This window comes from Oncorhynchus mykiss, chromosome 24 (genome assembly GCF_057628025.1).
Source record: "Oncorhynchus mykiss isolate SJ-2025 chromosome 24, ASM5762802v1, whole genome shotgun sequence".
NCBI classification, from domain to species: Eukaryota; Metazoa; Chordata; class Actinopteri; order Salmoniformes; family Salmonidae; genus Oncorhynchus; species Oncorhynchus mykiss.
The window spans coordinates 33,849,033-33,860,673 of NC_143045.1; the positions used below are offsets into that span (position 1 = coordinate 33,849,033).

Consider the following 11,641-nt stretch of genomic DNA (forward strand, 5'->3'; position numbering starts at 1 on the left):
TCTCCTAACCTGCTGCGTTAATTCTCCTAACCTGCTGCGTTAATTCTCCTAACCTGCTGCGTTAATTCTCCTAACCTGCTACGTTAATTCTCCTAATCTGCTGCGTTAATTCTCCTAACCTGCTGCGTTAATTCTCCTAACCTGCTGCGTTAATTCTCCTAACCTGCTGCATTAATTCTCCTAACCTGCTACGTTAATTCTCCTAACCTGCTGCGTTAATTCTCCTAACCTGCTACGTTAATTCTCCTAACCTGCTGCGTTAATTCTCCTAACCTGCTACTTTAATTCTCCTAACCTGCAGCGTTAATTCTCCTAACCTGCTGCATTAATTCTCCTAACCTGCTGCGTTAATTCTCCTAACCTGCTGCGTTAATTCTCCTAACCTGCTGCGTTAATTCTCCTAACCTGCAGCGTTAATTCTCCTAACCTGCAGCGTTAATTCTCCTAACCTGCTGCGTTAATTCTCCTAACCTGCTGCGTTAATTCTCCTAACCTGCTGCGTTAATTCTCCTAACCTGCAGCGTTAATTCTCCTAACCTGCTGCGTTAATTCTCCTAACCTGCTGTGTTAATTCTCCTAACCTGCAGCGTTAATTCTCCTAACCTGCTGCGTTAATTCTCCTAACCTGCTGCGTTAATTCTCCTAACCTGCTGCGTTAATTCTCCTAACCTGCTGCGTTAATTCTCCTAACCTGCTACATGAATTCTCCTAACCTGCAGCGTTAATTCTCCTAACCTGCTGCATTAATTCTCCTAACCTGCTGCATTAATTCTCCTAACCTGCTGCGTAAGTTCTCCTAACCTGCTGCGTTAATTCTCCTAACCTGCTGCATTAATTCTCCTAACCTTCTACGTTAATTCTCCTAACCTGCTGCGTAAGTTCTCCTAACCTGCTGCGTAAGTTCTCCTAACTTTCTATGAAAGGTCACTTCGGTATCGAAATGGCTTTAAAAGTGTTTCCCTATATTAGTAGGATATAATTAGTCTGCGCCTGTGTTTCTCTTTGACATCAGGACAGGAAACCAGGAAACCCCGGGACATTTCCTGAGACATACATCAGTACGCAACACCATTTGTTCAAACAACATTCTCTCCCAAATCAAATCAAATCAAATTGTATTTGTCACATGCGCCGAATACACAGGTGTAGACCTTACAGTGAAATGCTTACTTACAAGCCCTTAACCAACAATACCGTTTATCTAAAAAAAAGTGTTAAGAAAGTATTTACTAAAATAAACTGAATATATATATTTTTTAATAAATAAATAAAGAAGCAGCCAAAAACTTACAGTAGCGAGGCTATATACAGGAGGTACCGGTACAGAGTAAATGTGAGGAGGCTATATACAGGAGGTACCGGTGCAGAGTAAATGTGAGGAGGCTATATACAGGAGGTACCGGTACAGAGTAAATGTGAGGAGGCTATATACAGGAGGTACCGGTACAGAGTAAATGTGAGGAGGCTATATACAGGAGGTACCGGTACAGAGTAAATGTGAGGAGGCTATATACAGGAGGTACCGGTACAGAGTAAATGTGAGGAGGCTATATACAGGAGGTACCGGTACAGAGTAAATGTGAGGAGGCTATATACAGGAGGTACCGGTACAGCGTAAATGTGAGGAGGCTATATACAGGAGGTACCGGTACAGAGTAAATGTGAGGAGGCTATATACAGGAGGTACCGGTACAGAGTAAATGTGAGGAGGCTATATACAGGAGGTACCGGTACAGAGTAAATGTGAGGAGGCTATATACAGGAGGTACCGGTACAGAGTAAATGCGAGGAGGCTATATACAAGTGGTACCGGTGCAGAGTAAATGTGAGGAGGTTATATACAGGAGGTACCGGTACAGCACTATTGGCCCAGCATCATCCGTGTTTGGCCGGGGTAGGCCGTCATTGTAAATAAGAATTTGTTCTTAACTGACTTGCCTAGTTAAATAAAGGTTAAATAAATAAACACATTAAGAAGGAAATACATTCCACAAATTAACTTTTAAGGAGGCACACCTGTTAATTGAAATGTATTCCAGGTGACTACCTCATGAAGCTGGTTGAGAGAATGCCAAGAGTGTGCAAAGCTGCCATCAAGGCAAAGGATGGCTACTATAAAATATATTTTGATTTGTTAAACACTTTTTTGGTTACTACATGATTCCATATGTGTTATTTCATAGTTTTGATGTCTTCATATATATCCTTCCTGTTTGGCCCTGTCCGGGGGTGTCCTCAGATGGGGCCACAGTGTCTCCTGACCCCTCCTGTCTCAGCCTCCAGTATTTATGCTGCAGTAGTTTATGTGTCGGGGGGCTAGGGTCAGTTTGTTATATCTGGAGTACTTCACCCCACATAGCCTGGTTCCTTTCTAGGTTTCTTCCTAGGTTTTGGCCTTTCTAGGGAGTTTTTCCTAGCCACCGTGCTTCTACACCTGCATTGCTTGCTGTTTGGGGTTTTAGGCTGGGTTTCTGTACAGCACTTTGAGATATCAGCTGATGTACGAAGGGCTATATAAATAAATTTGATTTGATTTGATTTGATTCGCTATTATTCTACAATGTAGAAAATAGTAAAAATAAAGAAAAACCCTTGAATGAGTAGGTGTTCTAAAACTTTTGAACAGTAGTGTATATAGGGAAGTGAGAGTCTTAACTTAACCCCACCCCCTCACCACTCACACAATACGAACACACCCTGTTGTAAGAAGGGACCAAATTCTGATAAGCTGCTGTATGCTACAATGGCAACATTAGTAAACTAGAAAAGCAAAAAGGACTTTCCCTGGCTAAAGCCACACCCCCAGAATGCTGAAGGAAGAGGGGCTGGTTGTCTGTGCTGAGAACACATCACACGCCAACTTCTCCGACTTCACACTCGATTGCGGCTGTTAAGAAAGGCAAAGCATGACTGTGGTAAGAATGTCTTTATTTCCCCCTCATGGGCTTTATAACTGTTACAAATGTTTACAGCTCTTCCAGACTGGCTTGTAGTGGATGTGCTATTGTTGTTGTAGATTTACTTAGGTAATACAGTGCAGGTTAAGGTGAAGCAGTTTAATTAAATAATGTAATATTATGGTATTCAGTTTAACCTACTATATCATATATCTTGAATGAATGGAGGTTGTTGGCGTTTCAGGTTATTAACCAAAACAATCGCTGTAGAGATGTGACTCCTACTCTTAGGGTTGACTGTAGTATCTGGAGACATGTAGCCAACAGATGATGGAGCCGTAAAAACTGACAGGACATTGGCTGCATTTACATAGGCAGCTCAATTCTGATATATTCTGATTGGTCAAAAGATGAAATATTGGCAAAAGATCTGATCTGATTAGTCAAAAGACAAATTATTGGCAAAATTGGGCTGCCTGTGTAAAACCTCCGTAGTGTCATATTACATATTTTAAATAAACGTTTATCATCATCTCTGTCTAAATGGTTTAATATGTAAATCGTGTTGCATGGACAGTGCATTATACATTTTTGAAATTACTTATTTGCAAACATTGTCAATCACATGGATAAAGTTAAACATTTTCACACAGTGGATTTCACCTACTTATGGTCAGATTAACTCTGAAGTTTTCATATTTTGTGTTTTGATAAAACTACTAAACATTTCATAATGGATTTCAGTTTTTATTGACTGCTATCTGAGTAACACAGTAAACACGAACACAAACTTCTCACTCAGCATATTTCTAGTACCAACCTTTTTCCACTCACTCTCGCTGCAACATAACAAAATCATCTGTGTCAGGATCAGTGTGAAACTACTGTTTGCCACATGCTCAGTTGACCATGAAGGCATACACGAATGCATAGGAATGCACACGAATGCACACAAATGCACACGAATGCACACGCGCATGCTTATGTTGTGTTTATGTATGATTGTTTTCATGTGTGTGCATTATAGCAATATATTTAATATACTGCAACAATGTACAGTTCTTCTGTACTGTTGATACTGTAACCTGTGTTCATGAAACTCATCCTACAAGCTGATACCACAACAACGGAGATGTATATTTCTGGGGATTCCCCCTGGCTTATTAATTAGAAACGTATCTGACAACCAAGCCAGTTCCCTTCGTCTGCCCCCGCACAATCCTCTGGCCTGTCACATTCTACTGATGCAATCGTTTTATATCTTTACACTCAAGTGTTTAACACATAACAAAGTCCTTGCAAGACAATGTGTAAAAGACACACGATTGAAGAACAGAATTGTTGTTTGATTCTCTTCAGATCAACGTTAAATCAACTCTGAACTCCTATCCTTAACTACCAATCCCTGAGATGAATCAATAACCATGACCACAAATATCTCACGAGGCACTAGTACAGCACCGCAAGATTGTCTAGATAGCGAACTCATCACCTGGACCCAGTTTTTAAAAAGTTATATATCTGGACTTCGCCTATCGGTTAGGATTAAATGCATAGAAATAGAATGAATAGACAAATCATTGACTTGAATGGGGACTCCCGTTCTATTCATTATATTTCTATGCATTTAATCCTATCCTATAGCTGAAATACGAATAGATAACTTTTGAAAAACTGGGCCCTGTGTTTAGGCCTACCACACACAGTAGCAAAGAATTTCCTGAAGTAACTCCCTTGTATAGGGATTTCCCTTAGGGTTTTATTGACTGACTATTAGGGAACAGAGTAACCATGGAGACAGAATTTCTCTCAATGCTCATCAATTTCCTTAACCTGGTTATTATAATAAATATAGAATGAAGATATTTCTTAATTACTTTTTGTATCTCACCATATTAGCTGAGGATTAATAAGCAAACTCCTGTGTCATTTCTGAGTGTATATTTACCCTGATATGAATCTGATCATATGAAACCTGATCATTGGTTGTGAGTGCTGCTGTTTGAACTAATGTGTGTGTGTGTTTTCTGCAGGACTACGGGATGTGTGCGCGTCGGCTGCTTCGGTAAGTAGTACTCGCTGTGTGACCATGATTATGGCGGGACTGTGGCTTGATTATTTGCGGCTGTTGGCATACTTCGTTTACATGCAACTCTATTGGTTCGTTTTGATACAATGATATGTTTTTTAATAAGAATAATATTTCATTTGTAGAGTGTTATTTCACACTATCTAGAGTCAGATCTCTTCACAGCTTGTTTACATGAGTGTGTGGTGACAGTATCCGATAGAGAGAATGTCGCTGTGGGTCTCCAGTGGAATTTCAGTTTTCTCTGGGTTTCCTTGGTATACAGTACATTCCTGAAAGCTGGAGGAATGTGTGCCTGCAATTAAAGGATAATATTAATAACATTTAGGAGTGTGTTTCTGGAAACAGGTTATTAGGAAATAAGAATGCTTCCCGTAACCATGCCAGTGACCTCACCTAACAGTCCTCAGCTGATTGTAATGTTGTTATGGTTTACAGAAGGTGTGTCATCTTATTCCTGGTATCGGTTCAGTTCATTCAAAGTAAAGGTAAGAATTTAATCAACTGACAAGAATATGACATCATGACACCTGCCACTTTATCTAATCAGATCTTTACTGATGGAGATACTTCGGTGTGTGTGTGTGTGTGTGTGTGTGTGTGTGTGTGTGTGTGTGTGTGTGTGTGTGTCTGTGTGTGTGTGTGTGTGTGTGTGTGTGTGTGTGTGTGTGTGTGTGTGTGTGTGTGTGTGTGTGTGTGTGTGTGTGTGTTCCTGCGTGTGTGTTTGTGTGTCTGTGTACAATTTCCCTGTAAGATTGGATTTGCAATAACATCTGAACCATAATGGTATCTATTCAGTAGAAGGGAATGTACCAGACACTTTCAGACGAGAGAAAAGGGCAAACGTGTCAGATAGATAAGGGAGGGGGGAAAAAAGGAACTGCCTAATGTCTACCCTTCCCGAACCTCTAACCTCTTTCACCCTCTCTATCAGATGTCACCATGGTGATAGGAGAGGTGGGTGGGTCTGTGACCCTCCCCTGTACCTCTGACATCCAGAGACTCCCAAACCACCTGTATGTACAGAGACCTGACCCAAACAAGTTCATTAATGGCTACCATAAGACGAGGGACCTACCATCCCCTCACCCGGAGTATTCAAACCGTACTCAAGTAGACCACACACAGGGAACAATGAGGCTGTGGAGTATACGGCTGTCAGATGAGGGGCTGTACGAATGCCACATCGGATACCCAACCAAGAACAACCAGAAGAACATACAGCTCAGTGTGACAGGTAACGTTACCTCAGTTCAAACTCTCTTACCATGTTTGTGTTTAATTCATTTTTCTGTTTTATTCTCCCACTCGTGGAACATATCTTTCTGGGTGAGGGGGAAAAAGCTGATTCTGTTAGATGTGTGCTTGTAATACATGCACTAACAAGAGAAGACAAAACGAAAGCTATAATTGGCTGTCACTTAGACCGGCTTGTGTTGTTTTGCCCTTGTTTTGTGTTTTCAGTTAGAGGAAGTAAAACCAAGAAAAGAATCAAATCCTTTCCTTCTCTCGCTCCGCTCTCCTCCCTTTCCATCTATCCCCCTCTACAGCCAACTACAGCATCCCCAATGTAACAGTGGCCTGTGACAACGGCAGCTGCTTGGTGACATGTTCCTCTGACAACGGTTACCCTCGTAGGGATGTTGAGTGGAGCCTGAACCCTCCTCTTAACCAGAGCCACTGGGGAGTAGTGAACAGCAGTGGGTGGACAGACCCGGTCTCTATGCTGTTCTCTGTCTTCAGTTCCATATCCATCAACTGCTCCTCTGGACCCCGGCTGAACCTCAGCTGTGCTGTAGGGGGCGCCCTCTCACAGGAACACACTGTCTGTGAGGACTGAGATACTGTGTTTCTATCACTGTCATTAAATGTATAACATTGTACATTTCTGTCAAATTAATTAATTTGAAACCTTACATATATTGTATTTATCTACTATAGGCAGGCCTCCTGATATCTCTGTTGTCTCTGTGATCTGTGCTGTCTCTGTGATCGCTGCTGTTCTGCTGTGTTTCCTGGTTCTGGTATCTAGCAGGAAGAAAAAGAAGGCTCAAACAGCCAGAAGTAATCAAGGTAAGGATGACATTACTTGTGATAGAGGAGACAGACTGTATTGTTCCTTGGAAATGGGACCGGCAGGATAAAATATAATTGTCAATAAATTCATAAAACATATGGATGGGTTGGCGGACAATGTTATGTGCATCGATGTGGCATGGAAGGTGTGTATTCCTATAATTCTGAAAGGTCCGAAAGCTAGCAAAAATGACAAGAAGCTGTCATGTGGGGACTCGTAGGTGGCTCGTTTCAGCTCGTTGTATGTTATTGTTGATACCACGTCTTGTTTTGAGATAGCTAACCAACAACTCTAACTATGTATTGAGAGACAAGTGTTCAATGTGGAAATGTATTTCTTTTTCAATAAATATTTAGAGACTAAATATAGTTTACATGTTGTCAACAGTCTATGCCAACCCTGTCTGTTTTGGCGCATAGTTGCGCACACATCCATTTTTTTGCTAAACAACCAACCCGTCTATATCTTTCTGTTTCTCCAGGAGGAAAGGGAGCAGCAAGTTCAGAGGAGTGAGTATCTGTTTCACTCAAACTCACAGGATAAATACATCCCACTGGGAAAAACTGGTTCAGTCAACGTTGTTTCCACGTCGTGTTAACCCGCCCAAAAATCGATGCGATGACGTTGAGTCAACGTGGAAAACTATTTGGATTTGCAAACTGTAATCAACGTCAGGGCATTTAGTCTTTTTTTTCATCCAACTTTGAACCTGAATCCAATGTCATGGTGAATTTTCTTGTGAATTCACATTAGTTGACTACTCGACCAAATGTAAATCAGAACTAGACGTTGAACTGAAGTCTGTGCCCAGTGGGATAAGATCAAAAGCTTGACATTGGTTTCGATAACCTGTGCAATTGACCTGGCCAAGTAGTAAAAATGGTTTAGTTTTGTTTCATTCTTCTCCTCTCTTTCTTCTTCTCCTCTCCTTCTTCTTCTCCTCTCTTTCTTCTTCTCCTCTCTTTCTTCTTCTCCTCTCTTTCTTCTTCTCCTCTCTTTCTTCTTCTCCTCTCTTTCTTCTTCTCCTCTCTTTCTTCTTCTCCTCTCTTTCTTCTTCTCCTCTCCTTCTTCTTCTCCTCTCTTTCTTCTTCTCCTCTCTTTCTTCTTCTCCTCTCTTTCTTCTTCTCCTCTCTTTCTTCGTCTCCTCTCCTTCTTCTTCTCCTCTCCTTCTTCTTCTCCTCTCTTTCTTCTTCTCCTCTCTTTCTTCTTCTCTGCTTCCCAGAAATGTACAGCTGACCTGAAGGAATCCAGAAACTTGAACATTTGGAAGGCAGAATGTGAAAGGTTCTATCATTTGATAATTATAAATCTGAACTCATTGGATACTGCCTTCTAATGGGACATGATAAAGGGGTTGCTGAGGTGACCTAACCATTGCCTGGACTTGTTGCTGTTGGAAACTATGTTAGCTTTCCTCTACACGCTGCAGTTCAGGGGTGTTTTCACGGTGTTGAGGAGACTGACAATTGTATAAATATTTAACTAGTATGTTCAAATGACTGAGTTCCACAGAAGAACCAATGAAAACTAGAAGTGCAATGACTGTCCTCAATGTGTGCACTAATCCAGGGTATGTAGTATCCAAGGAAACATATCTAGTATTTGTACTGCGTTTGTATTAGGACTAGAGACATGCACTGCACTTTAGAGAAGCGTACACTTATCCAGTGAGCACTTATCAGGGATGGACTGTATTCAACTGATGAATACTGGAAGTGGATACTGGAAGTGGACACTGGAAGTGGATACTGGAAGTGAATACTGGAAGTGAATACTGGAAGTGGATACTGGAAGTGAATACTGGAAGTGGATACTGGAAGTGAATACTGGAAGTGAATACTGGAAGTGGATACTGGAAGTGAATACTGGAAGTGGATACTGGAAGTGGATACTGAAAGTGGATACTGAAAGTGGATACTGGAAGTGGATACTGGAAGTGGATACTGGAAGTGAATGTGTCTGTCCGTAATAGATCTTACCTCAGATCCTATACCAGCATCTCCCAGTAGGTCCGAGTCCACCCCACATACAGTTGAAGTCAGAAGTTTACATACACTTAGGTTGGAGTCATTAAATCAAATTTTTCCACCACTCCACAAATTTCTTGTTAATTAACAAACTATAGTTTTGGCAAGTCGGTTAGGACATCTACTTTGTGCATGACACAAGTCATTTTTCCAACAATTGTTTACAGACAGATTATTTCACTTATAATTCACTGCATCATAATTCCAGTGGGTCAGAAGTTTACATACACTAAGTTGACTGTGCCTTTAAACAGCTTGGAAAATTCCAGAAAATGATGTTATGGCTTTAGAAGCTTCTGATAGGCTAATTGACATCATTTGAGTCAATTGGAAGTGTACCTGTGGATGTATTTCAAGGCCTACCTTCAAACTCAGCACCTCTTTGCTTGACATCATGGGAAAATCAAAAGAAGTCAACCAAGACCTCAGAAAAATAGACCTCCACAAGTCTGGTTCATCCTTGGGAGCAATTTCCAAATGCCTGAAGGTACCACATTCATCTGTACAAACAATAGTACGCAAGTATAAACACCATGGGACCACACAGCCATCCTACCGCTCAGGAAGGAGACGCGTTCTATCTCCTAGAGACGAACGCACTATGGTGCGAAAAGTGAAAATCAATCCCAGAACAACAGCAAAGGACCTTGTGAAGATGCTGGAGGAAACAGGTACAAAAGTATCTATATCCACAGTAAAACGAGTCCTATATCGAAACAACCTGAAAGGCCGCTCAGCAAGGAAGAGGCTACTGCTCCAAAATCACCATAAAAAAGACAGACTACGGTTTGCAACTGCACATGGGGACAAGATTGTACTTTTTGGAGAAATATCCTCTGGTCTAATGAAACTATTTGGCCATAATGACCATTGTTATGTTTGGAGGAAAAGGGGGGAGGCTTGCAAGCCGAAGAACACCATCCCTACCGTGAAGCACGTGGGTGGCAGCATCATGTTGTGGGGGTGCTTTGTTGCAGGAGGGACTGGTGCGCTTCACAAAATAGATGGCATCATGAGGCAGGAAACATTATGTGGATGAAACATTATGTGGATATATTAAAACTTGGTCCCAAATGGGTCTTCCAAATAGACAATGACCCCAAGCATACTTCCAAAGTTGTGGCAAAATGGCTTAAGGACAACAAAGTCAAGGTATTGGAGTGGCCATCACAAAGCCGTGACCTCACACCTATAGAAAATTTGTGGGCAGAACTGAAAAAGCATGTGCAAGCAAGGAGGCCTACAAACCTGACTCAGTTACACCAGCTCTGTCAGGAGGAATGGGCCAACATTCACCCAACAAACCCAAAACGTTTTACCCAAGTTAAACAATTTAAAGGCAATGCTACCAAATACTAATTGAGTGAATGTAATCTTCTGACCCACTGGGAATGAGATGAAAGAAATAAAAGCTGAAATAAGTAATTCTCTCTACTATTAGTTTGACATTTCCCATTCTTAAAATAAAGTGTTGATCCTAACTGACCTAAAACAGGGAATTTTCACTAGGATTAAATGTCAGGAATTGTGAAACTGAGTTTAAATGTATTTGGCTAAAGTGTATGTAAACTTCCGACTTCAACTGTATTGCTGCCAGTCTAAACTGGTTTTAAAGCTGAGATCCGGTGAAACGGCGCCATTGGCTGCCGCATTATTTTGTGTTTTTTTTTTAAACGGGGCAGATGAGCATACACGCGCTGCTCTTCTATCGCATGTGAAATGATGTCAGAGGGGAAAAAACGGGTTTCTTTGTTTGCAGTAATGTCTTTGTTGTTGTAATATCGCAAACGGACGAGGCAGTTTTACCTCTACGGATTCCAGATTTAAGGACGTACAGGTGCTGGTTTTTCAGTGTTTGTGAGCAGAAGACGAATGCTGAACGTTTGTAACAATGTGTCTTGATTCTTTTTGGAATTATTTTCAAAAAAAAATTGTATGTAGGCTAAATATTTATATGAAATATGTTGTTCTCATGTAAGGTCATCTTGAGGGCATATAATATTTGTATTCTTCTATATAAGTTAGGAATAAGTTATTAATGTTAAATTATGTTTTTCAACTTTTTAATAGCTATTAAAAATGGTCTACTTTGCTATAAATAAGTGGTGGAGCTGTTGACAACACACAGCCCTTTTGTAGGACTGTGGATCAATTCTGTTAGGAACTCAGTCGGGGGCTTAATTTACTGTTTAAAGTTAGAATAGTAGACTACACAAAGTTATATTTCAAAATTGAGTTTTGAATCTGCATCTTTTCCCAATAAATTTCACTTAGGACCCCCAAAAGGCTAGGTCCGGCTCTGACTGCATGTGTGGGTATGTAGACCCACGAGCCAGTGTGGCCCCTAATGATGAGTTCAGTTTTTTTGTGGCCCTCACCCCCATCAAAGTTGCCCATCCATGTTATTGTATGGTGTAGTTATTACACCAAATTGCAGTATCAGTGTTCACCAGCAGATGTCAGTCTCACCACAGATTTATACTCACCCACTCTACAGACTGAAGAGCCTTATAGTAGTACTTTTGACCTGTCTTATACATGCTGAAAAAGG

The 11,641-nt window shown here is 41.0% G+C and overlaps 1 protein-coding gene across 2 annotated transcripts; it reads left to right on the plus strand.

Annotated features, from left to right (window-relative positions):
• Positions 1-2,683: 2,683 nt before the first annotated feature.
• Positions 2,684-11,375, plus strand: cd86 (CD86 molecule). Of its 2 annotated transcripts, none has more exons than XM_090218058.1 (8): positions 2,684-2,915; positions 4,931-4,962; positions 5,425-5,474; positions 5,921-6,223; positions 6,537-6,815; positions 7,019-7,059; positions 7,545-7,572; positions 8,286-11,375. In XM_090218058.1, exons 1-8 carry the CDS (start codon positions 2,907-2,909, stop codon positions 8,297-8,299), a joined length of 756 nt encoding a protein of 251 aa, XP_090074184.1. In that variant the 5' UTR covers positions 2,684-2,906; the 3' UTR covers positions 8,300-11,375. The 2 variants fall into 2 exon arrangements, with proteins under 2 accessions (XP_090074184.1, NP_001153949.1); NM_001160477.1 differs by having other exon boundaries at positions 2,886-2,915; positions 6,928-7,059; positions 8,286-8,312.
• The last annotated feature ends 266 nt before the right edge of the window (positions 11,376-11,641 follow it).